We start from the raw sequence: 27,682 nt of genomic DNA on the forward strand, positions 1-27,682 counted from the left end.
TGAAATGTGATTTACTCTAAGAGGGTGGAATTTCCTGCAGAACGAGGCACAGCCTGCAGGCCATAACTCTGTCAGCAGGAGGCTGGAAATGTAGAAAATATCAACACGCAAATGTGAAAAAGGATTTACCACACACGTCTCCCCTTGTCTAGGAAAAAAAGACACATCTGCATATTCAGCTTGACTTTACATTTCTGTAAAGTCGACAAACTGACTTTAAAACAAATGATGGCACAGCTTAATACGTACGATGGGAAAGTCAAACATTTAGGGGGAAAAAAAGCTTGGCAAACTTGGCTGTAACAAAAGTATCTAACACCTACGAGCCCTCAAAATAACATGTCATATCTAATTTCTCCGTTTCAAGACTAAAGAAGACTATATTGTTGTTGTGCTGCAGGGCAAATACAATTATACTGGCTATGCATCCCTTGCTTCTATGGACAAAAAATGAAAACAGACATAAGGTGGATCCATAAAGCCTTATTCCAAAAAGGATTAAATGAATTTTTCACCTCAAAATTCTACATGCACAAACCCATAATGACAAAATAATACAAATACAAATAATAAACAAAAATATAAAATATACATAAATATTCACAGACCTTGCTGATGCACTTTTGGCAGCAATTACACCCTCAAGTCTTTTTGAGAAAAGACTAAGCACACCTATTTCTGGCCTGTTCTTATCTTTGCAGAACCTCTACAGCTCCATCGAGTTGGATGTGGTCAGCGATTTTCAGATCTCTCCAGAGATGTTCAGTGAGGTTCAAGCCTGGCAGAGCCGGTCAAGGACATTCACAGACTGGTCCCAAAGCCCCTCGTTTGCTATCTCGGCTATGTGCTTAAGGTTGTTGTCCTGTGGAAAGCTGAACCTTTGTCCCAGTTCATGGTCCAGAGCACTCTGGAGCAGGTTATCATCAAGGATGTGTCTGTACATTGCTGCTTTCATCTTTTCCTTGAACCTAACTAATCTTGTGAGATCTTGTGAAAGTCTGCCCAGCCTTTTTAAACATAGATGGCAGTGGAGGTGTGTGCAGACCAGGAGATGACCTTAGTGATATTCAACCCCAGATGTTAGAAGCTAGGGACTCTCTGTGCACCTCTTTTCTTCTTGAAATCTACCACAATCGCCTTTGTCTTATATTTAGGATGAGATTGCTGGTAGAACATTATGCTGCCAGGTTTAGCACCTCCTCACTGTATGCAGTCCCATCATTGTTGGTTAATCAAACCAATGACTGTTGTGTCATCCATTATTTTGAGCATACATCCACCCTTTAAAAGTACCTTATGTTTGCAGATGTATGGTGTTAGAAAAATACATATAAAATCTTTACAAATGATAGATTTCTAGTGCTAAACAATCAATAATAATTCTGCCTCTTCTGACTCAAACTGCCTCAACAGTGTGTAACCTTTGGTGAACTTTCTAGCGAACCATGAAAGAGTTTTAACACCATCTGTGGGCAACACTGCAGATCAAATTTGAAGCGTATCCTGTTTTAATTATAGTGTGTGTTCTGGTTTGGCTGTACTGGAGGGTGTGAAGCTGAAAAATCAACATGAGTCTGTTTGCTTCAATACTTTCTCTGTTTGCACTTTCTAGTTCTCATATCTCTAAGGCCTCCAGTTAAAATGAGGTATGCTTTATTGTGGTAGACAATGGACTTTGCTATATAGCAGCAGACCAATTTTAAAATGGTAAGCACGTGCTAGTAAAAGACAAAATACAGTTGTGGTCCAAGGTTTACATAAACTCATCATAGACATGAATGTCATGGCATGATTTCTTTAAACTTTTCTTTTCCAGAGTGGAATTATTCTACAGCATGAATCTTTAACAACTTTGAAATTCAGCAATTGGATGCACAAGTTTCAATTTATTTTGGATTACCTCCAAAAATATACATACAGGGTCAAAAGTTTACATATGCCAACCCTAAAAATAAGTTAAAATTCCTTTCGCAAGATACTTTTGGCATTCATCAGCCAACTACTAGAGTAATTCTGGCAGTATATTTGACTGCTGTTCTTGGCATAACTGGTAGATTTAATTTAAACTGATCATAACACTTTTCTCCAGGAGGCATTAGGTTCGTCCATGTGGACTGCTGCAAATCTCAGTCAAGCTTGAATGTGTGAATTTTGGAACAGGAGCTTCTTCCTTGGTTGGAACCTTCTCGTTTCATGGAGATTTAAAACTTCACAACTTCACAGTGGACAGAGACACTGGTGTATCAGCATTTTCCAGTTCATGGCAGGCTTGAGCCTTGGTGAATTTTTAACCAACTCCCTCACATCTGAGGGTGACAGTTTGGGTCTTCTTCCAGGACATGGCAAAGTATTGACACATCTGAATAACCAGTAACTTCAAACAGTAGTTTCAAGTGATGATATTGGAGTCTGCAGTTGCTTAGGAATGGCCCATAAAGCTTCTGGGCTGACCTTCACAAAACCCTGACCTCAATTTTATTGAAAATTTGCGTGCCATGTTAAAAAGCCAAGTTGATTTGTGACTGTATATAAACACCACAATACACAAACGCTTTATTTTTTGCTACCTCCGAGTAGATGATCAGGAGTTAAGACACTGAAACTGGAACAAAGGTGCACCTTTGCTTCCTGAAGGTTCATATATATATATATATTTGCAACCACATACCCTAAAAATGAGTTCACATAGCGCACATAATCCACAAAGTGTTCATTGTGCACCTATAACACCTTAGAATGTCCACAAAACATTAATTTGGGTTGATATGGCATGATCATGTTGCATAGCAACCCTGTAACAATGGACTAAATCTACAAATCAAACAAAACTGTAATCAATTATTTTTTATAGCTGATAGACCACTTAGTTGTTATTCAGTTGTGATGAACAAGTTGAAAACAAAAGGTTGAAATGAAGGAAAGCAAACAGACTGAAAAAGTATGTAAATCTATAAACCCACAGATGACATTCTCCACCAAAGGCAGTTCAGTTCACTGTTTCTGAAGTTATCTGCATCTGCACCAAACTGAATGGATTCTTAAACAATGTGTCACCTCTGGGGTAGATTATGTGTAATTATGCTCAAAGACAAAAAAGGAAGTCACCAGATACCACTGGCTCGGTTCTCACTGTGGCAGAGATACCGTCTGCAGTGACTGCTGGAGAGGTATCCTCTAACAGAACTACATTTGAAAATCATTTTTTCATACATATTGGTGAGCAGAAACAATACAGTTCATCTGCCAAGTGATCTGTTTGTCTCTCACCAAGAATACCCAAAAACTATCAGATCAAAATTAGAACTTGTTGGAGACGTGGGGTCTGGCAAACCAGTGAACCGATAAAACTTTGATGTGGTTCACCGTCTTTAAAATGATGTGACTGGACGCTGGCTTTGAAGGAGGACGAGTACTTTGAGTGCTGTTCTAGTTTAGATCACAACCTAACTAATATTTCTTTTCAGTCCATTACGTCCATCAGTCCAAGTACTCTCTCTATGAGAGTGTCAGTTTTTCACACCTATTGTTATAGAGAAAGATATCCACATATAGCGTGCACACACGGGGGGGCAGAACCATCATGTGTGATACATTTATCTTTGTGGGAGGCAGCGGTGAAGCAGCATGAACAGAAGGCAGCACAGCCCCCACTCCATCACCCATACTAAAAAGATACGGGCTGAAGAGAGAGAGAGAGAGAGGGGGGGCTGTTTGAAAAATAGTATCAAAACTACACCAATGTTAAGGATGGGAATTGGTCATGGAGAAATTTTCTTTTAAAAAAAAATAGGGTGAGGAAATAAGAAAAAAGGAACCATTTCAATTTTGAGGAAGGGATGATGGTGGTTTCAAAAGAGGCTGAGGAGAAAGAGAAACCTGTGTAAATTGAGAAGCAGTAGAAAAAGATGAAACGAAGAGGAGTTGAAGAGAATAAGGGAGCAGCGAGGGGCACTGGTGAGGAGCTGAGCGTGAAGCGGGACGAATGAAGATGCCTGCGGTGTGTTGAGAAAACGTATTAATCCTAGTCTGTGTGATCTCTCTCTTTGAAAAAGGTGGCCTGCCACACCATGAATCATATAGTGACGTGTAAAAGTTGGTCCGTTGCTAAAACTGCTGCTTAAACAGCTAACACAGGATTTCATGCGATTCTTAATGATGACAGATCTGGACTAAAGTGATCACTCTGCCCACAGTGTCACCGTCTCAGAGGAGTGGAGCTGGGCGTGAAATGCTCAGAAATCTGGGGAAATGCTGCACTGACCTGTTTTTTAAATGGTAACCTTGAGAATTTCCCAAACGTGCCATCCCAAATTTAGAAAATTTGAAAGGAGTAGGTTATCTTCATCTTTATCTTCACTTGGAAGTGAAACAATTTGGACAATGTTGGGCTGTCTTAGCTGAAGCATCTCTGTGCCGTTTGGAAGCTGGGGATACTGCCAATGGAAATCACGGCATCATACTCAGCCTCGTATCCAATGTTTGGATACGAGGAGGCTGTTCTCGTCAGCTTTTAACTTCCAGGATGAACTGCAGCCAGCACATTTAACTAATAAGTTTGCTCTCTCAATAACTTAAACAGTCGTACCAAAATCACTTAACATAACAATTATAGCTTGCTGTCTTCCCTGGCTATGACTGGATAAAGACATTATGTTTCAACATGATTTAGCTATAGGCAACAGGAACTTTAAAAGGCTGGCCTTTTGAGCTGGCATTCTGTCTTAACCAAACTGTGTGCATATATTCATCAAAACTTGCAAGCTGTCTGAAGTGCACAATTTGAATCTCAGTAAAATTGTAAAACGCAGACTTGAAATAGATTTTCTTTCTTTCTTTGGCTGCAGAGGGGCTTCACACAGCTGAGCTCGGAGCTCGCAGGCCTTCTTTCTGGAACACGGCAGCAGCACACAGGCTATTTTGCCCGAGGCCTGACGTCAACGGGTCTTCAAGACAAAACACGTGTGAAAGAAGCACATTTTATCTGTAAGATGTCAACCCGTCATTGCGTGGTTTCTGCAAAACCCGTTTCTTGCTGTTGCAGTTCTTTCTTCCTGGAATATTAGGGATATTTTTTAAGTGGTGAAATGGAGAAAAAGAGAGCTGAATAGAAAAGCACTTAAAGGTAGGTGCAGCTTTTTAGGGTTACTTCAGAAAAAAATACCATCTAAGAAAAAAAAAAGCCTCTGAAGTGTTACATTTATATTCTTTATACGCGAGTTTAAGTCTAAGAGGTTTTTGTTCAACACTCCATTTCTCGCCATAAAAGTCCTAAAAGATTCAAAGCTCCTGACTGCTCTTGCCACACACATCCTGTGGTTTCGGAGGATCAAGAGAAATTTCAATATTAGTTTAGAGATTATAAATTGGAGAGGAGAAATGGGCACATTGTGAAATGGTCCTTACTATCAGTCAAAGAAACACTAGCGCCGTCATTAAATGAAAACTGGCAAATTCGAGCTCTGTCTTCAGAGGATTCTCATTAAAATCCTCTTATCATAGTGACGGGTTTCAGCTTCAGTGGAGCAGCGGCTCACATGATAATGACTTCGGTGACATTGCAGCCATTCTGTGCATATTAAAATGTCCATCTGTAAAGGTGATTTTAAATAGCTCTGAATATTCAACTTCACTTAGTGGTTTCATAAATCCCACACAAACAAAATCAAAAAGTATCAAATATTGCTACAAATTTTGCTGTGAAGAGTCAGTGCCCAGCAGAGCAGTCTACATCAGGTTAGAATAGATCATTTTTAAACGTTAACGAGATCGACTAAAGCATTGAAGAGTCTTTAAAGCTGAAGTTACAGAGAGCTGCTTACTGATGCTACAGGTGGGAGAACTGATCTAAAGATCCATAGTAGCAATACCAACACAGGTAATAGTATAGGAGGTTAATAGGATCAATGCACTATGAGCAGGACTGACACTGAATTTACTTGGCATGAGATCAACACAAAGGACTGCAGCCTCACACAGCACTTATTGGTGCTAGCGCCCCATGGGAGTGTGCCAACGTTAGTAAAGAAATAAAGGAAAAATGCTGACATTACGGTCAGTAGATCAAAGCAAATGAGCAGTATAATGATGACTGTAAAAAAAAACAAAAAACATTAATGCACACTATAATGACCACTGGCCCAAAATTGAGTGATCACCTATGTGTGCTAACATGGGGATTTATTGTTGAAGGCATTCTATACACTACAGCCACCATAAACCATACTGAAGTACGGAAGAAAAAGAAAAGTGGGCACGTCCTTTTTTTTCGTCTTTTCCAGAATTCTGAGATTTAAAGTCAGAATTCTGACTGTTTGTCCTCAGAATTCTGAGATTAACGTTGGAAATCTGAGATCAATTCTGGAAAAGTTGTAACATGCAAATACAAAATAGATTGAGTGATTTATTAAATGGAAACACGTGGTAATAAATAGAATCAGTTCAGCTTGAACGTTAATGTTTGATATGACCACCTTTATTCTTTAGCACATCCTGAACACAGGTTTCTTAAAGGGCATTTAAAGCTCCTTTTTGGATGTTGGCTGCCTTTTGTTCCAGTTTCACTCAAGATGATCCCACACTGCTTCGGTAATGTTGAGATCCAGGCTCAGTCAATAACTGTTAGGGTTTCATTTTTTGTTTTTCTATCCCGGGATGTTTATACTGCACTTGTGTTGTGCTTGGTTCCATTTTTCAGAATGACAATGATCACAGTCAGATGTTTTCAGGATGGTATTGTGTGGTGAATCTTTTCTGTGTCCATAATTCCATCAGTTCTGAGAAGATCCCCAACACCACTGACTGAAATGGAGCCTCAAACCATGACACAGCCTCGGCCGAGTTTTACAGATGGCTACAGTCATGCACTGTTGTACCCACCTCTTGACCTCCTGTATACATACTGACAACAGATTTTCAGTCCAGTTCTTGTGTAATTCGCCATACCTCAGCATTTTCTCCCCGTTTCCCTTCCTTAAGAATGGCTTCTTGCCGGCCATCCTTCTGCTGAGACCATTTCTAATGACGACTCAGGGAACAGTAGAAAGATCAACTTAAGGCTTAGATAAATTTCTGAGGTTCTGTGTCAAGTCCCTGCTGGAGTTTCATGTCCTTTCTTAATGACATGTGTTTATATACTGTTCATGCTTTTATTTAGGATTGAAATATCTTCTTTTGTCCTGTGTTTGTCAGTTTTCACTTGATACACTGCACATCAAATTGAAATATGTCAAGTTTTCAGCTAATATTGTTTTAGAAATCACATTGTTGGTGCAAGAATACAATTTTTAAGCCTGTCAAACTGTTTGCATCAAACCTTTTTATAGAGATGGGAACAATTCTGTGTTTGTGCAACAGTATTTTAGCAGTGAGTTTGAAATTTAAAATTTTTAAATTTGGTTCTTTGCTTTTAGTTACTTATTTTTTCCTCGAATAATTCACAAGTCAGCATTAATTGGCTGAAAAAAATAAACAAACAAACAAAAAAAAAAAACCATTCCTGTGAAAATGTTTAGGTATGAGGGCTGGACCGGACCTTCAGAAAACCTGAAGAACTATACTTCCAGACACCTTTTAAAAAAAATTGAAATAAATAAATAAAAAATACTATACAGCATATTTTCTCCCTCAGTCTGGAAAAGGTACTTAAAGAGCAGTGTGTGGGAAAGAGCTATTTTCCATCTTCACTGTGCCATGCTGTGAAATTTGAAATACTTTATAGTCTGTACATATATGCTCTTTTTATAGTTTTGTTTTTCTAGATAAAGATATTTTCTTTAACAGCAGAAGCAAATGTAAAAAAGATGATAGCAGATAGCAGCATTACAGTGAGTGATGTACGTTAGCAGGAGATAAAATCACTGATTTGCCAGTCTGCCAAGATACAATATCATATTGCATATGAATATCACTCTTGAATAATGTGTCTCATTACTGCTGACATAATTTAAATATTTAAAATCTGATGCAGTTTCTCATACGTCCTGGGTAAAATCCATCTTTCCGTCATCGCCAGCCTAGTCTACATATATATATAAATACACACACACATACTGAAGGAGTCTCTGGCCCCTGTAATCATTCAGCCAGTTCACTCTGACTATGATGAGCTTTCGTTATTCAGTTGTAATGAAAGAGAAGGTCAGTCTCCACAGTAACACGAGGCTGCAGTTAAATCAAGTAGGTACATAATCTTACTAAATCATTTCGTTATAAAATAAAATAAAAAAATCCCTCCTTGCACCTGCTATGCATAAAATAGTGCTGAAAAAGTAAGGAGGAAATTTTGTGGTGAAAACTGTAGATTTTCTGCACCTTTAGCAGGAAAGGAGTGATTTCATAGGCAGAGTGAGCTGGAGAATAAATACGGTTACCAAATGAACACTATTCTGATACGACCTGGTAACAATATTAAACCCTTTCCATGAGTGATATAGAAGCATATTGTAAAATGTGTCTTGGGTTGGGAAGCTGTGTTTTTATCATCCAAGTATTGAAGTTTGATGTCTGACTCCATTATTTTCGCCATTTGTTCTGCTACCTAAGCAGGCATGCGTTTATCTATAAAGACAGTATAAATTTTTGCAAGGGATAGAGTACAAGGATTGCAGAGATGTGCCTTATGAGGAATATATTATTATAACAAATCAGCTTAGGATATAATATAGGGGAAAAAAACCCTCAAATATTCGTGCAGGAATCAAACCAAGAAGTGTCATCTTGTATCCAAAGTATACTTTATAACCAACGAGTCTGTGCCAACAAAGCTTTATGTCCGTATAAATCAGGCTGAAAGAAGTAATTGTTATATTTTGCCATAAAAAGATAATAAAAGATGGATAGTTTTACCTCACTTTAAATCACGATTTGTGCATTGTCATGTCTGTAAATCAGCAAGTTTACTGAAGAAATCTGTCTAGCCAGAAATTGTGAAAATTTGAAGCATTTGAAAAGACAGACCTCATTAAATTTTGGTGTGGATCCAGAACATTTCAGATGGTGACATTACAAGAAGGAGCTCTGACCGTGATGGAAGATGTGCTCTCTCAAAACCCTCAGAGACCTGTATTAAAATGTGTTTAGATACAGAGACTGATAGCTAGTAGAGTACTTTTTTAAATAGAAAAAGACGATGTTTCCTGTATGTATTTTATTAAACAACACTTATGTACAAATTTCATCACGGACATTTAAAATAGTACATCTCAATATAGTGTAAATGGCTTTGGGTGCATCTAGTACAAATATCCAACTCCACTATGACACTGTAAATATTCACACAACAACAAGTAACCACACTTGTGAAAATCAAGCATTTTTTTTTTATTCAAATCTTTCTTGATTACTCATATAACTCATCCATTAAGTTTTACATTTCATCGTGATTTCTGTAAAGACTGTCTGAATGCAGAACATCTGTACAGTGAAGCTTCAAACCCTCCAGACTCAAAGTACAATCATGCAGATCCCTGAGACGTTTACACCTTACCTACTTTGGTAGCCAGTTCTGGGTCAGAGGTAAGGTAGCACAGTCAGTGTGTATGCTTTGCTGCTTTTATCACACTGTCTCTTGCCAGTGAGTTTCCTACCCAAGGATTACAAAAGAGCCTCCATCATCCAGGTCCTCTTCTGGTCATAAGCAGTCCTTGCACAATGCCACCTGGCCGTTGCGAAAATCCCTGCAGGGGCAAAGGCGTCGGTATTTGGCACTGGAGCCGGCACAGCTGAACAGCAAGGGGTCCTGCTGCAGGCTGCATTCAGCATGCTCTGCTGAGAAAGCAGGAAAGAGGTGGTTCTTCTCAGACTCCACTCCTTCACATTGAAAGTCCAGCCTGGGAACAAAGACAAAGGATGAGGACACAGTTTACTGTGTGTGTGTGTGTGTGTGTGTATGTGTGTATATATATATATATATATATATATATATATATTAGGGGTGCAACGATACACAAAATTCACGGTTCGGTTCGGTTCGATACTTTGGTGTCACGGTTCGATATTTTTTCGATACAAAAAAAATGTTCATGCCTTTTTAATTTGTCATTTATTAAAATTATAAATCTATATTTTAACTCAAAAGTACAGTTTTTAAATTTAACCCTAACCCTTGTGCGTGTTTTTTATTTTGACAGCGAATGCGCACCTGCGGACCACTTATGTGCAGCCCTGGTTATTTAGCTCGTCATATTGCAGCCACAGAAATTATTTTGTCCATGAAACCATAAAGCTGCACTTTCTTTTTGCCTTATAGTCTGATTTGTCATAACTTCTCCGTTTTGTGGTAAGCTTTTCTTTGTCTGTCACTTCTTCACCCTGACCTGTCTTATTTGGCTCAGCAGAACTGAAATATAAATCCTGCTGCTTTTACACGCTCACTCACATAAGCTCAGCGATTCTCTGTGCGATCAACCTCTCACATGTTTAAGCTTGCTGCGGGAGATTTCACTTGTCATGTTTGCATAGTAAGCTAACGATTAATAAGACGATGTCAGAGGAATTGGTGCACAAATTATCATCACTCACAGATCAGTGCTGTCGCTCTCTATACACAGTTCGCAAGATTGCAAAGTGAAAGCAAAAAAACAAGCGCAAATTCAAACGCGATTTCAATATGTCACATATTGACAGTGGCTCACCGATGCCAATGACATAATTACCCAGCTACATTTCTGAAAGAATGCAAAAGCATTGACATATATTTTTCCTTCTTACAATAGCCCGACGGGCAGGGCAGAGATAGATTTTGGTAGCCCGACTGAAAAAATCGCTAGCTCCGGGACGTCAGGCTAGCGATATTGCAAGCCCTGTATCTGATTGAGGAATCATGCATCTTTGGAAAAGAGAGTTTATTACAGAGAAATGTCTCTTTCCAAAATAAAAGCTATACTATCCGCTTCTTCTGGGCTATATTCTCAGCAGCATAAGGAGAATCATGTGCTAACAGCTGTCTAAATGACTCGGCTAAAGTTAGTTAGTTGTTTTTGTCTTTGCACTAGGATGATGTCGGTGTAAATGTGCAGTCATATTCGTTGTGTTCCCACTAGTGCTTTCAGGTTAATCTCGTTGAAATGACCTTAACACCACAACATGGCAAATCTCCGTTAACGAGCTACCGCCGATCGCCCCGTGCATGGGGCTAGACGGCCAACACGTTAACGAGCTAACTGCGCTAACACACTAGTTCCCACCCATGTAATTGAGCATTGCATGGCACATCCAACATACTGTTTTACTTTAGTCCGTGACTCGCTTACCTTCAGGGTCATACGTCACATGAAAACCAAAATAATTCCAAACGCCAGATCTGAATGAGGGTGGGGGAGGTGCCCTGCGCTCTTCCTTCTGACTATGCTGTCTGTGTTGAGCGCTCAGTGGATCTGCGCTCGACAGTGCAGCCTAGGCGGAGTAGTCGAACGCAGATCCACTGAGCGCTCCACACAGACAGCATCGTCAGAAGGAAAATTGATAAAATAAATTACAAATGTTGTATTGTTCGATACATACGCGTACCGAACCGAAAGCACTGTATCGAACGGTTCAATATCGATACGAATATCGTTGCACCCCTAATATATATATATACATACATACATACATACATACACATATACACTGCACTGTGAACCACTGCGCTAATGACACTTCTTAAAGTTTGTGTGTCCTGCAAAAATCCGAGAAAGAGCAATACTTGTAATCCTGGAACAGGTTTCCGTGGAAATGTTCTGTGGACAGGTGACAAAACTTCTCAAAAAAGGCACAGCACAGTGTTAACACCTACTGTGGAACATGATGACCAAAACCCACTTTCGTGTCATATGAAGACAAGAAAGTGGGTAAAAATGAAGAAATTGAAGTAGGAATGCTGACCTTAAAGCAAAATCTGATAATTGTAGGGTAGCTGTGGCTCAGGATGCAGATCAATCCCTTGCCGCTCCAGTCAGCATCCTTGAATAAAATAGTAAACTTGGGCAAGATACTGAACCCCGAAGCTGCTTCCAGTGTGTTCATCAGATTGTGGATGCTAGGTAGTTAGCACTTAGACTTAGAAAAAAGTGTTTGTGTGAATAGGTGATCGACAGATGTTGTATAAAGTGCTTTGAGTGCCCAAGTAGGCCAGTAAATTGCTACACCTGAGAAATATTAAGAGTTTTGTTGGAGGAACGGTTCAAATTCCCAAAGCATTGACGTGCATTCTGAAAGCAGACAGTGTGAAACACCTGATGAAGCTGCAGATGGAGGAGGCTCAACATAGTACTAGACTCATGAGTTCAGTTACTTTTACCAGCATGTATTGTGAACGATTACTCAGGACGCTCAATAAAGAAATGAAACCATCTCAAAACAAACTACGTGTGAAGATCTGACCTCATTTTATGAGCAATGACTCTCTTTCTTCATGACAATTTATATATAAAAACCCACTAATAAAACCCTTTAATGTGTTTACTACGGCTGTTGTTCAGAATGGCAGGAAAACAACAGAGGAAAGGGTGATCCAGTTGTTTCATCAGTACTTTGTACTACTGTATAATACTGAAACTAGAAGTGCAAATGAGGCGTGGTGCTGCTCTGATGGAATGCAATCAAATAATTATTTGTAGAATGAGCTCAGTGAGATGGACTTTTAAGATGTTACAGTTTGCAAAAAAACAATGAAAATAAAAAACTGCACTAGATGTTTCAGATGAGTGCACATCACAGCTGAAGTTTCCTTTTTAGAATAAATTTACATCACATTCACATTTAAACATGAACTATGGAACTTGTAACCTTTATTTTAGTGATGCCAGCAGGATCCCTCAAATGTTTTTTTGTAAATTAACTTGTCTTATTAACCTAAAAAACACTCAGATGCTGAGAATTTTTTTTTTCTGAGCTAGGATGTGCACGCAAAAATGATTCATCATTCAACAAATTCAGGAAAAAAGGACTTACGCGCTGAAAGTCTCCCTAATGTTAATGAAACGATACAAGGCGGGTTCGCAGATTAGTCCTGCAGTCTGGCATGCCTTCACACACGACTCGCTCTCGAGTGAAGCCACGACACGGAGTGCAGTGAGAGGAGGCCAGGATGAGAAGGAGCTGGCGTTGGAGGCCCAGGTTAGGATTCTGGAGTTGGGTAGGAGGTTGAAAGGACTGGGAGCACTGCCCAACCAAGTCTGAGATGAGTTTACGGGAGGAAACGGAGCTTCAGGAGAACAAAAGTCCTGCAGGTGGAAAGAAAAAGTAAAATATACAACAAAAACTAAACTCTGATTTTAAAAAAAAAAAGTACATTATGTTTAGCAACACGTTAAATGCTACTAAAATAATAAAGGAGCTGTTAAACACAAAGAGTTGCTTATCAAAAGTGGGAAGTCCTTGTCATCCTATATGGAAATAACATGGATGTAGTCATGGCACCCAGTAGTAAATAGGATTTGGAGGCAGAATTAGGGCTCTGGTGAGAGGCTGACTAGACCCCTCCCCACCTTGCTGGGGCTATTCATAAAACCCAGGTAATAACATTTCTCTGACATATCCCTCTGGCCTCCAGTCCCGTTTATTAAATAGGCTCCCAGTTCCCGTAGGCAATAACCAGACTTCCAATCTCTCAATCTCTGCTGCACTTCCACTCCTAAAAACAGACTACATTCCTGATTGCATACTCACGCGCGCACACGCATTTGCAGTGTTCATCAGCAAAATAAGAAAGTGTGAAAGGGGCGAGATGAGGAGACGGAGGGCTTGAAACTATATTAAATCTTCAGTAATTCTTTTTAGACATTCTTCATTCCATCAGTGACGCCATGTTCAAGAAGCCAGTTAGAGAGGATCTGAGCTTTGAGATATGGCGCCAACATGAACTGGTTTCAAGCTGGAAGCAGCCATTAGAAGGTGGATCTACTGTGGTCATAAAGGGATGGACAGTTAGCAATAATACCCAGGTATGCTGTGGAATTTAAATGATGCTTAGTTGTTACTAAGGGGGCCAAAGTGTGCTAAGAAAATATCACCCACGCCATTACTCCACCAGCAGCAGCCTGAACCACTGACGTAAAGCAGGATGGAGCCATTCTTTCATGTTGTTTACACCAAATTCTGACCTTAACCTTCGAATGTTGCAGCAAAAATCAAAACCCATCAGTGCAGGCAACGTTTTGTATTTTCTGTTTTCCAATTTTGTAGCCCATCTGCTTCAAGCTTTGACATGCTGTGCATTCTGCATACCTTGACTATAAAAAGCAATTATTTGAGTTACTGTGGCCTTGTTATCAGCTTGAAGCAGGCTGGCCATTCTCTTCTGACCTCTGGCATCGATGAGGTATTTTCACTGCATTTAACTGCTGCTCACTGGATATTTTCTCTTTTTCAGACCATTCTCTGTAAAGCCAAGAGATGCTGTGCAGAAAAATCCCAGCAGATCTGCAGTTTCTGAAACAGTCAGACCAGCCTTTCTGGCTCAACAACTATGCTACGTTCAAACTCACTTAAATCACCTTCCTTCCCTATTCTGATGCTCGCTTTGAACTTCAGCAGGTTATCCCGGCCACATCTACATGCCTTAATGTACTGAGTTGCTGCCATGTGATTGGCTGATGAGATAGTTGCAATAACAAGCAACTGGAATAACCAAGTAACCGGCAAGTGTGTGTGTGTTTGCGCCCTGCTGTGTCATCACACGGACACCATTTTTAGAAGAAAAAAAAAATAGTGAGCTGCCATCAAACTTTATTGTATGAGGGTCAGAGAGGAGTTAGAGCTCTGCTAGAGCAAACAGAGGCGAGGGGTATTCATAGTGGGAGATAACGAGTGTGACGGTTTTGGTCAGAAAGTAGAAAAATGAGGCTAAAGGATGTGTGGAACTTGAGGAGTTAGAAGTAAAATTGGAAAAGAGGAAAGAAAAGGTTTAAGAAAGTGGCAGAAAGTCTCAGTCAGTCACGGCATGTTGAGAGTGAGAGAGAGAGAGAGAGAGAGAGAGAGAGAGAGAGAGAGAGAGAGAGAGAGAGAGAGTGTGTGTGTGTGTGTGTGTGTGTGTGTACACATTATTGTGTGTGTATTATTTCTGACAGCGGGGGAAGAGAGGGTGTCAGAGCAGAACAGGGGCTAACACATTTCCTTAACCTGCCACTGCCAGACAATATACCAACCATCAAAACATCACAGATCTCATTGAGGACAACAACATCTGTAAACATTCTGCAGATAAGAGTGTGTGTGTGTGTGTGTGTGTGTGTGTGTGTGTGTGTGTGTGTGTGTGTGTGTGTGTTAATATTTCAGATGATTTTCTTCTTTAAAATAACTTGAAAGTAGCAGTAATACCAAGAAAGAGATACGGTTAAACACATGGTGATTGTTCATTTCTCATTTTGATGTGTGCAAATGTTAGAAATCAAGGACATTGCATATAAGCCGAAAAAACACCCCCAAAAAACAAAAACAAAAAAACTGTGCCCATCTGTTGAGCTTGCAGCCGGTGGCAGGAAAAAGGGATTTAATTGCTGACCCAGTCAGTCTAGCAGAGGGATAAATATTGTGGACAAACAACTGAAAACTTCAGAAAGGGAACGCCTTTAAAAGTAAGGTCAGTATGTGAATTCAGAAATAAAAGCTTGAATAAGACTTGTCAAAGGTCATGTTAGGATATTCCCCAAACACTGTTTTCACTCATTCAAACACAGGATCACATGAATGCACCATCAACACATGTTTCACCAGAACATTGCAACCATCAAGATAAGCAAGGACAAAGAAGCTTTCTACCACACATTTGAGAAGCATTAAAACAAGAAAATAAATACTTAAAATAGGATACAGATTATTGCCTTATATATACATACAGGGAGTGCAGAATTATTAGGCAAATGAGTATTTTGTCCACATCATCCTCTTCATGCATGTTGTCTTACTCCAAGCTGTATAGGCTCGAAAGCCTACTACCAATTAAGCATATTAGGTGATGTGCATCTCTGTAATGAGAAGGGGTGTGGTCTAATGACATCAACACCCTATATCAGGTGTGCATAATTATTAGGCAACGTCCTTTCCTTTGGCAAAATGGGTCAAAAGAAGGACTTGACAGGCTCAGAAAAGTCAAAAATAGTGAGATATCTTGCAGAGGGATGCAGCAGTCTCAAAATTGCAAAGCTTCTGAAGCGTGATCATCGAACAATCAAGCGTTTCATTCAAAATAGTCAACAGGGTCGCAAGAAGCGTGTGGAAAAACGAAGGCGCAAAATAACTGCCCATGAACTGAGAAAAGTCAAGCGTGCAGCTGCAAAGATGCCACTTGCCACCAGTTTGGCCATATTTCAGAGCTGCAACATCACTGGAGTGCCCAAAAGCACAAGGTGTGCAATACTCAGAGACATGGCCAAGGTAAGAAAGGCTGAAAGACGACCACCACTGAACAAGACACACAAGCTGAAACGTCAAGACTGGGCCAAGAAATATCTCAAGACTGGTTTTTCTAAGGTTTGATGGACTGATGAAATGAGAGTGAGTCTTGATGGGCCAGATGGATGGGCCCGTGGCTGGATTGGTAAAGGGCAGAGAGCTCCAGTCCGACTCAGACGCCAGCAAGGTGGAGGTGGAGTACTGGTTTGGGCTGGTATCATCAAAGATGAGATTGTGGGGCCTTTTCGGGTTGAGGATGGAGTCAAGCTCAACTCCCAGTCCTGCTGCCAGTTTCTGGAAGACACCTTCTTCAAGCAGTGGTACAGGAAGAAGTCTGCATCCTTCAAGAAAAACATGATTTTCATGCAGGACAATGCTCCATCACACGCGTCCAAGTACTCCACAGCGTGGCTGGCAAGAAAGGGTATAAAAGAAGAAAAACTAATGACATGGCCTCCTTGTTCACCTGATCTGAACCCCATTGAGAACCTGTGGTCCATCATCAAATGTGAGATTTACAAGGAGGGGAAACAGTACACCTCTCTGAACAGTGTCTGGGAGGCTGTGGTTGCTGCTGCACGCGATGTTGATGGTGAACAGATCAAAACACTGACAGAATCCATGGATGGCAGGCTTTTGAGTGTCCTTGCAAAGAAAGGTGGCTATATTGGTCGCTGATTTGTTTTTGTTTTGTTTTTGAATGTCAGAAATGTATATTTGTGAATGTGGAGATGTTATATTGGTTTCACTGGTAAAAATAAATAATTGAAATGGGTATATATTTGTTTTTTGTTAAGTTGCCTAATAATTATGCACAGTAATAGTCACCTGCACACACAGATACGTCTCCATCGCTCTAGAGTCAAGTGGTGGCGTGCTTTACACCACTGCATCAAACACTTCGCACTGTGCTTGATGATGTAAGGCTTAGATGCAACTGCTCAGCCATGGAAATCCATTCCATGAAGCTCTCTACACATTGTTATTGAGCTAATCTGAAGGCCACATGAAGTTTGGAGGTCTGCAGTGACTGACTCTGCAGAAGTTGTCCACCTCTGTGCATTTTATAAACCTATGACCATGGAAGTGATTGCAACACCTGAATTCGGTGATGTAGATGGGAGACTGAATACTTTTAGCAATATAGTGTATACATCTCTTCAAATAGATTGAATTAATAACTAAAATACTTGAAAAAAATTAAAATATAATGAAAATAAAATGCACTGGCTCAGGAACAAAGATTTAAAATGCAACAGCGAGCTCGCTCCTCTGAAACAGCTGGAGCTTCACATGAGAGCCAATTAATTCCTTTCTTCTGTCAAGGGGATCGACCCAATGAGCAGAATTGAATAAACGCATCCTTTCTGTTCTTAACCTTGTGTTTAAATGTTACGCTTCTTTTCCCCAGCCATAATCCACTCTAGGACTGAATTTACCTCTATTAAGACACTTTGAAAGGTGGACATGAAAACTATTAAGCAGAACTCTTGCATGCTGTCTCACTTACTGCTGGTATTTTTAATAAGCTAGAACATATCAGTCCATCTGACCTTTATCAAGTATGCAGGCAATACTCCTGCATTCTTATATATTAGTATATACACACATAGTCAGATTAGTCCTCTGAGGCAACACTGCACACATGTGTGCCTTTAGTTTGTCAGTAGTGTCAACAGACTGAGTGAATGTGATAATAATTATTGTGACATCCATATAAATTCAGGGCAAACAAACAATGACTGAATAAAACTGTTTGATACATCAAAACACTGCATTAGCAGCCATATTTGATTTATAATAGATATAAAAACAGGTCTTAATCTATTAAAATATCTAATAAGTAGCATTAACTAATGAATGGATTAAATGTATTCAGAAGCATTATTCAATAGTTTCTACTATGGCATCATACAGTGCATAATATTAATAACTACTGAAACTGACTTTACAAAACATCAGTTTACAGCCCAAAACAAAGCGCTTATTATTCAGTGTTACATCCTCTGTCTTTTTTTACATTTGAATCATAAAGAAAATATAATATTACAGCGTATTCCCCTGAGTGACACTGGGCTTCTTGTCTTTTCATGTGACTGTCTCTATACCCTTAGTTGGTGTTAAAACAAGTTCAATACCAAAACATTAAGGGAGGTCTCGCAAAAATTAGAAGTTTTATGTTCACTTATTCCATGTTTCAGTTTTTTTATGGTTTCACTGATGTATCATCAACACAACCTGATCAAGAGGATGTGCAGTTGATCACACTTTTAACTGACTGACTGTATATTAGCAATAGGCACAGTTCCCACATAACTAATTTCCATTTTCAAGAGGAATTAAGAGAGTTTGGTCAACTAGATGTCAAGTTGTTTTGTTTTTTTCCCTCTGAACACAGTCATTATGGATCAAATGGTCTCTTAGGCTTCACTCACATTTATACATAAATGTGGAAAAAAGGTGCTTACTAACTAGTCTAAAGCTGTGTAATTACCATGTTATGTGTTTTGTGTTTAATTTGCATAAAACATAATCCTTAAAAGATTCATATTTTCCTTTTCCCCTGAATGCTTTCACTCAGTGCCCTAACTTTCTAAAGACTTTTCTGGTTGCAAGATATCCAAATGGTCGTGATAAGCTATAGAAACTTACAACAAATGTGAAAATCAGCAAAACCCCAAAACTTTTGATTGATCATGTTCAATATTTATCATCAGTATAATAGCCTTGGGGGACATGACTACCTAGGTTGGCTGAACAACTGGCCAAGGTCAAAGTTGATCTTGGAAAAAACATTTCAAGAAACCATACAGAGTAATATATCAAAGGAAAGTGTTTGGAAAGAGCTGTAAACAATATAGTTTTTCAATAGGACGCCCTATGATGCTACAATGACACTGCAAAGTCTTGAGTTTTCAGAGCTTATGGAAGCCAATTACAGCCAATTTTGCTCCAATCATAAGGATAAAGATAATAAAATTCACTAATTAGTATGTAATGCTTCAAGGTCATAGGTCAAAGGTCAGAGTCACTTGAATTAGAGAATGTTAAAAAAAAAAACAGGCTGACGTCAGTATGTTATAATAAAAACATTATAAAACATCAGAGTTTCAGTATAGCCCTTGCACTACAGGGCGGTGTTGCATTCCCTGAGTGCTCTTTTAAGTATAACAGTAATAAATTACTGCCTGTGTCTGTTATAAACATCAGTTCCATGAGAGCCATAAGGTTTGAGCCAGACACATAACAATGAATCTTGTGGTTCAAGCCCACATCTATTCACAAAAAACGCAAACTGCTGGGAGGCGTCACGTGCACCATTAAATCATTCCTCTTAGATTTATTAAGCTTTGTGCCAGCACGTTTCACGATTCAAATGTTGAGCGACCCACCTGGTTCTGAATGTAAGCGTGGAGTCTTTCGAGCATTCCCTCACAGGTGTACTCGTACGGCAGGAACGGCTCCACCTGCAGACACACGTGCGTGCACAGATGAGCAAACAGTGGACAAGAGCATGCGCGCATGGCCGCAAAGCCAAGTCGTAGTAATTACAGGACCCCGAGCATCTGATAGTTAATCACAGTTGACACATTCATTAGCGTAATTGTGAAAGGCCTATATCACGGCACGAGCCTCGCATTAAAATCAACGACCTAATACATCACAGGTGACAGCTTTGAAAATTGATTTCATTAATTTTCGTGATGACTACATCAATATGTCAAACAATGGATTAAACCGACATCGGACCACAGGTCACGCGGCACTGAGACGGCTGTTTTGGTGACTTCTGGATACTTTGGGTGCAGTTAATAGTGTTGCCATAAAGACCTGTCAATCACTGTCAGATTGTTTTCTTAAGGCACAACATGCAAAAAAGCTCAAAAGAGAACACTGATCAATAGCTTTCCCTTCTTTCTCATATTTGATGCAGGCAGGGTCATAGGGAACTGATGGGAATAATGACTGTAGGTTGGAATCTTTGGAGACGGTGTTTATATCAATAACAGCATTTTTGAGGCTGACTGTGGATTGAACACATGACTAATTATAAAATATATCGGGACAGAACAGATTCTGCCGGTATCCCTGGTGTAGAAACCTCTCAGAATGTCTCCCTGTGGTATCTGAAGTGAGATCTCACTGTTTACCATCAGGCCACTAAAGCACTCAGGCTTAAATTGATAAATGGCTCCTTTTAGCGTTGTGTTCCTTTTAGCGCTCTCTTATTACTTTATTTCATCTGAGTTTAATGAAATGTATCTGGCACTTCATCAGCTATTCCACAATGCAATTTGCCTTTTGGGCATCTTTACATAATAGAATCCGAGTCGGACCAAAAAAAAAAAAGTTTCATAAAGTGTGATTTGAATTCAAACTCAGGAAACATTCTTTATGTGACTCCACATTTAATATACCTAAACTGACTGAAGCGGTTGGTCACAAAAAATGGGAGCAACATTCATCATTTCACACCATTAAAAGTGACATAAAATGATGGCTTATCTGTGAGGCAAGTTATGCTGGTAGTTGGTACAGACAGGACAAAAAACACACAAAGACATTTGAGTATTTCTTAATTTCCACAAGGCACAGTACTATTAAAGTAACATTAAAGCTTAGCCAGCAGCTTTTTAAGCTATCTAAATCCATAACATGAGCTGCAGGAATATGAACAGACCCCTAAAAAGCATTAAGCACTGAGCTGCCTGTGAATAAGCGTAAGTAAACTCACAATATGTAATCTACACAACCAGATGAGCCACACTAAATGCCATCTACACATGTAGCGTGCCTAATTTTACACTCAGACTCATCTCACTGAGCTTAAACTCTGCACGAACCGAAGAGTTATCCAAGTAATTGTATTACAAGGAAATGCTTTTACAAACACAGTAACTAATTATAATTTAAGATGAACTGAAAAGGGAAATTCAGTTCATCTCCTAGTGCACCTCTGCACTCTGACTGCTTTCTTTAAAATCCTATTTTAGCCACTTGTACATGTGTGTCTGCAGTTTTACCATCTATATCAAACTTTCACAGGGTGCAAAAACTAAATTGTATGTCAAACTGACCTGACACTGCTAACAGGAGCCACAATTACAGCCATGACTGGGAGACCAAACAACGGTTTTCACTGAAAGAGCGCACAGCAGCAAATCAGGTCAAGAGCTCCCTGCTTATTTATTCATTTATTTTTCTGACATTAATAGGGTAGCGCACCGTGGCTTTTTCACACTGTAAATGAACATGTCTAATTTAGCATCTCGAGCTGTGCAAGAATACGAGCTCTCAGCTGAAAACAATTAGACTGTATTGTGTTTGAGCCACTGAGCAGCTCCTCACAGCAGAATAAAAATCCAGGAGGCTTTGGACACACCAACACAATCAACGCTCCTTAACCTCCCTACTCACCAAACCTAGACTATGTGACTGTCCCTTACTGCTTCAGCAAAAGAATAAAAATAGGATGGCAACCTCTTTGTGGCTGAGAATGGCCCAGAGAGTTGCTGTCAGAGTCACTTTCAATCACAAGGTGATTGCATGACTTATCTGGTGGGAGGGAACCTGTCTCCAAATATGCCAATGCCTATTGCTATCAGGCAAAAGTTTGCAAATACTTGCCAATGAGCTCAACTTCTCTGCGATCCATCGCTTTGCAGTAGGCGACTCGACTTGACTGGTTGTCAGCTGGTTGTATTCTGTTTTTTTTTTCTTATATGAATGTGTTGTTACTGAGCATCTCTATAGTTTTAATCCAGTTAAATCGCCATCCTGGAAGAACTATCTCAGTTTAGGAATTTCAGAATATCCGTTTTAGATCTATGACGCTCTATCTGCATCTCTATCTCTATGTGAATTTCCGTGTATATAGCTGGAAACAGACTTTTTATTTTTCCCAGTTTATCCCAGTTAATCACCATGGTGCCATTATTGCAAGTAACTGACCACATTCGGTTGCAGACTGATCACAGACTGATAGCACACTGACCTTGTAGTTTTATCACAGTCTTGATGTCTAGAAGCGTTTGAAGAAGGCAGCTGACTGCGAGTGGTCTCAACAATTTCAAAGGCATCGAGATCGCAAGTTTATTGCACAAAAATTCAATATTTTTAGCTGTTCAACCACTCTTTTCCCTAGCGTGACGGTTGCATTATGTAAAACTAAATTGAAGTTGGAGGTTCAGTCAAATGTGCATCTTGGATCCACAATTCTATAAATAAGAAATCCTACACGACTGTTTGTATAATAAATATGAAGCTACCACCCCGTTGTTAATTAAGCTTAGCAAAAAGACTCAAACAGGTTTCTTTTTGCTAATGTGAACAAAGGGACCTGTTGCCAGGCAACCAGTGGGGGATGTTACTGCTTCCTATCAAGGAATAGTCCGACACTGTTGAAAAATAGCAATTTTTGGCTTTTGTGTGCATAATAACAAACAAGATGTGATGTCTTAATAAGTAAACTTTTGAGGTGTTAGTAGGCAGATTTTGTGACAGAGCCAAGCTGCTTTTCAGTCTTCACGCTTGGCTGTTGGCACTAACTTCATATGCATTATAAGGACATGAAAACCGCATCAGCGTTCCAAAACTGATTCAAGTATATTACCCAAAATACCACACTTTTAAAAAAAGTTATGAAACACATTTTGGAGTTCTCTTAAAGTGTTTTGTTTGATGGGTTAGTAAACAGATTTTTTTTTTTTTAACTTCCATTTCAACCCGTGTCTTATTAAATATGTAGAGGGTAAAAAAACAACAACAACAAAACAAACAAAATCCATCCGCTTATCCTTGTCAGGGTCGTGGGGGGCGCTGGAGCCTATCCAGCTGTCTCAGAGCGAGAGGCATGGTACACTCTGGACAGGTCGCCTCTGCACAGAAAGACCCCGGCCTGATGGTGGAATTGAACTCAGAACTTTCTCGCTGTGAGGTAATAGTGCTAACCATGATGCCACCGTGTTGCAAACAAAAAACTAAAACTGTTTTCTTCTGCTCTTTCTGCTTTTAAATTTTTAACTGAAACTCCCTCATCTTATGTGATTAGTGTTGTTTTTTTGTCCCCCTAGGACTTAAAGCATTTACCAATACCAAAACTGGTACTTTATTTTGTCTCTATCAGCAGGCAACACAAGGTCTGCTTAACACACCTGACAGGTAGAGGCACACATGAGTCTTGGAACTGCGAGATGCTTGGCAGTAGCTCTGTGTTGTTCTGGTGACAGATTGAGCACAGTGCGATTGATTAATAAGATCTGCTGTGGACAATGTGTACTGCTGGTGGGGCTAGCCTCTGGAACGCTGCCACGTAAACTCAGGTGTGGGCACAGTTTACCTACTGAGCCGCTCAATATCTCAAGCAATTAGGAGTGTGGAGAGCAAAGCGGGAGCCAGCTAAGCATTTTGCTGTAACGTCGGATGCCATGATTAAGAGCTCTATTAAACTCAGAGGGCTTCAAAAGCGGGTCAAACCCCACTGTGAAGTGTGCAAGAGTAAATTATACTTTCACCTCAGTATGCTAGTATGCAGCAGTGAGTAGCATGGTGGACTACAATATAAGAAGACCATTATTTTGTTGAATGAGTGCTGTTAAGATTGGATGGCAAACACACACACATCCACAAAAAAATGAACGCACATTGATCCTCATGATTTCACGGATGGTTGCGTCAAACTCCTCGGAGTTATTGAAGTCAATAGTGATGACATGCGGTCTGCCAATGTACTGCTCCGCGTAGGGATGCTGAGAGGATACCTGAGGGAGGCACAAGTGGAATATATTAATAATCTTTCCGGCAATAAACACGGCTAAGATCAGACAGCATAACTGTCTTCTGTATATTTTTAAAAAGTCAAACATTGTGAGTTTCTACCTCCCTCGATGTGGGCTTCCCTCTGAAGAACTCGTGATTGAGAGAGCTGTGAGGAGGGTTAAACTTTGGCTGCAGGAAGATGCAGCCGTTGGCTATTGCCTCCAAAGGGGCGGGACCTTCGTACGGGAAGCCAAATCCGATGAATAACTAGTGCGGAATACAACAAAGATCAGCAGATTGTGAGTGTTTACACAGAGCTGCTCACACCCTGATCAGATCAATCCCTTTTCCAACTCTACAAAAGCAGGAAGTTTTCGCCAGTCCACTGGGATACAGAAACTGTGCGCAAACATTGACGCTTTTTCAGAGCTCAGACGTGTCGATATTGCAAGCGCACCTTGGCCTTTCTGAGGAGCTGCTGAAGTTCCTGCTGAGGCAGCAGGCCGTGATTCTTGACGAAGGCGGGCACCTCTGGGGGACGCTGTGCCTCGTAGTACACAGTCCCGTGGATCTCCATGTGGCGGTGCAGGATTGCCAGAAATTTTTCCTTACCCTTGAACACAAACAAGAGGGAAGCAAAATGAAGCGCTTAAAGACAAGAAATGAAAAATGAATGTATGAATTATGAATTTGACTGTGCAAACACTAAAAAAAGGTGGGTGAACTGCATTTGCATTTAAATTAGCGGTTTTTTCCCCACAGTACTTCAAATCCATTTTATTGAGTTTTAACTAAGCCTTGTTATCGGCACACGTTGCAGCTGGTTATAAGATTACCTGTAACCATTTTGAGTATTTAGAAACTTTGTATAATTGTGGGGTTTTTTTGTTGTTGTTTTTTTTTTGTTTAAATGTTCAGTACATACATCCTCTGCTAAGGTGTTATGCCTAAATACTTTGCACACCTTAAATCACTCAAATATGACCTTACAATTACACACACAGCAGCTTGGAAACCTAGATGTGTTACAGAGTCTAGAGTATCACCCCAACCTGAGCACAAGTACTGGTTGATGGAAATGAGGCTGCTAAAAGCAGACTAATGAGCCAAGTCTCTCCATACTAGTAGTAACACCATCACCTTGGCAACTAAAAATCACTCTGTACCTGTGGAATTTTGAAGGAACATGAAAGACTGAAAGCAGGGCGTACTGTATCCTCTGCGTTTCCCCGTGGGGATAATTTGCTTGAATAGTTTTATTGAGAAAAACTAAATTGGTTTATCTTAAAAAGTTTTTTTCTGAGGGAATGTTATGAATAATTTACTAAAGCTATGTCTTTGAGGCATAAATCATTTATAAATGTCAACTAAGTGTTACTGCTCATTATTCATTGCAGGCTTTCTTTCTTTCCTTTTTTTCTTTTAAAGCAATGAGGTGATGAAAACAGTTCCTTTTACAGAAAGTGATAATAATAACCATCAAAAAAATCAAAGCCTGCAGACTTGAAAGATGAAAAGGTTTGCGGTTTAATCTCTCACTCACAACTGCAGCTGTGGGCGACTTGTGAGTTCAAACTGTAGCCGGCTGTCCCGATTAAAAATAAAGTCAACTGACAAAACTTCATGAATTGATGAATTTCATAGGATGGTATATTGCATGTCTCTGCATGTTTAAAATATATTGGAAGAGATTAGAGTAATATACAAAGGTCCGTAGCAAAATATTTCTTCATATTTTGCTTTCAAGGCGCCAGATTTTCTTGTACTATTGTGTTATTGAGCAATAGTTCTGAAGGTCTTTCAAAGTTTTTCTTTGGACATTGGCTGCCTTGTAATTTATTTTCAGTCCAGTCCTTGTAGCTGATCATTTTCAGAACAATATTTTGTATTTAAGCAAATTAACAATGATCTCTGAATCACTGAAACATAAAAAATGCACTTAAATCAAGAGATGAACCCATGTTGTGCTTAAAAATAATAGACAACTTGGCAAACAACCAATTTTAAATCATATCTTTTGTTACTGGTGGCCTGTTGTATGAACACATAGTTTGTTCCCATTTCTTTAATTGAATTTTTAAAAAAAATGCAGTGATAACAGGGTGATTTCCAAACCAGGCAAAACTCAACATGGTGTGCAAAGTGTCCTTAAAAGAAATCTGATGAAACTTGACAAGTAGAGGACAAAAGAAGACATTGCAGGCTAAATAAAACTAAGAAGAGTATTTGAAAGTCATGTCCTTTCTCCAGCAGAGACCTGACGCAGGATCTGAGACACACAGACATCTGTTGATTCATTTACTGTTCACTGAAGCCTCATCAGAAATGGTCTCAGTGGAAGGGTGAAAGGACTGAGGCAAGTCAAATTACACAAGAACTGGACTGAAAATAATCAGTATATAAGGATGTGGTCAGGAGGTACAGCAGTGAGCGTCCACAGCCATCTATAAAACACAGGGGAGCTTCTGTCATGGTTTTGGCCTGCATGTCAGCCAGTAAGGATCTGATTGAAACTGATGCAATTATTAAAACAGACATGATCCATCATGCAGTAAGAGCACACCTGAAGAGAAAAACAAACAATGGACTATCAGTCATGGATTGGCTTCCCTAGAGCCTGGGCCATGATGACAGAGAACAGAACAAAAAGCAGCCGAGATCCAAAGAAGAGCTTTGAATGTCCTTCAGGAAGCCTGGAGAACTATTCGTGAAGACTGCCAAAAAGAGCTCAGACTGTGTTGAAGAATAAAGGCAGTCATACAAAATATTGACTTTGCCTTATATACTGTACTGCTATGTATGGTTGCCTGTTTCAATAAGGCACTGTAGCTCTTTCCTATTCTCTTAGCAAATTCGAAAGAAAAGCAGGCTGGTTCAAGACTTCTGCACAGCACTATTTACTGGCGTTGTTCATTTTGAAGTGATTTCTGCAGAAATGGCTCTTTTACAGCAACTTTTGGCAACATAAATTCTAGGAAGAAGACTTGATTTAAATTTGGCATCGAGTTAAGTAAAAAAAGAGGTCTACTTACTTGAAGCTGTGTGGAGCCATCAAAGATGCATCATGAAATGACAGAACAGCACAGAGCGACACCACAAGCAAGCAGGGGAGAAGTGAAACGAGGGAGGCCAGTATGGAGCAAAAAGAATAGCAAAGCATTAGTCAAGCTTCTTCTCATAGAACCTTTAGAAGTCCAACTCTCTAAAGTGAACCTCAAAATTGAGTTGGAAGAAGAGGCTGTTCTCAATGAGGGGGTTTTCTCTGTCTGGGGAGATTCCAATACTACTGGTTCCTACACAGCAATCTTTCTGTTTCACAAATCTTACACTGCAACTCAAGTTGTTCTGAGAAAACAGGGAGCGCCATGGCAGTGTAGGTACAAAAGCTGCAGCCAGACTCAAGTAAAACAAACCTTGAGGGAGGCTGCAACACGCTTCAAAGTTACAGAGAGAAGGAGCAGCCTTGGCAGCAGCTCGGAGGGAAAATTTACTCTAAACAAAAGCTATTGTTCCTGCAGCATCACACTGCAGGCCTGATTCCTGGAGGAGGAAA

At 39.8% G+C, this 27,682-nt stretch overlaps 1 protein-coding gene across 2 annotated transcripts in view; it reads right to left on the minus strand.

Moving 5' to 3' along the window:
- Positions 1-9,297: 9,297 nt before the first annotated feature.
- The window catches only part of mgat5b (alpha-1,6-mannosylglycoprotein 6-beta-N-acetylglucosaminyltransferase B), a 71,568-nt gene continuing 53,183 nt past the window's right edge, over positions 9,298-27,682 (minus strand). For both annotated transcript variants that reach the window (XM_026165432.1, XM_026165433.1), the window contains exons 12-18: positions 27,162-27,167; positions 24,587-24,742; positions 24,250-24,396; positions 24,015-24,131; positions 19,764-19,838; positions 12,931-13,202; positions 9,298-9,827 (exon numbers count right to left, since the gene is read on the minus strand). In XM_026165432.1, the coding sequence (XP_026021217.1) occupies positions 9,629-9,827; positions 12,931-13,202; positions 19,764-19,838; positions 24,015-24,131; positions 24,250-24,396; positions 24,587-24,742; positions 27,162-27,167 (972 nt within the window). In that variant the 3' untranslated portion in view covers positions 9,298-9,628. The remainder of the gene's footprint in view (positions 9,828-12,930; positions 13,203-19,763; positions 19,839-24,014; positions 24,132-24,249; positions 24,397-24,586; positions 24,743-27,161; positions 27,168-27,682) is intronic.

The sequence above is a fragment of the Astatotilapia calliptera genome, chromosome 4 (genome assembly GCF_900246225.1).
Source record: "Astatotilapia calliptera chromosome 4, fAstCal1.2, whole genome shotgun sequence".
Lineage (NCBI taxonomy): Eukaryota > Metazoa > Chordata > Actinopteri > Cichliformes > Cichlidae > Astatotilapia > Astatotilapia calliptera.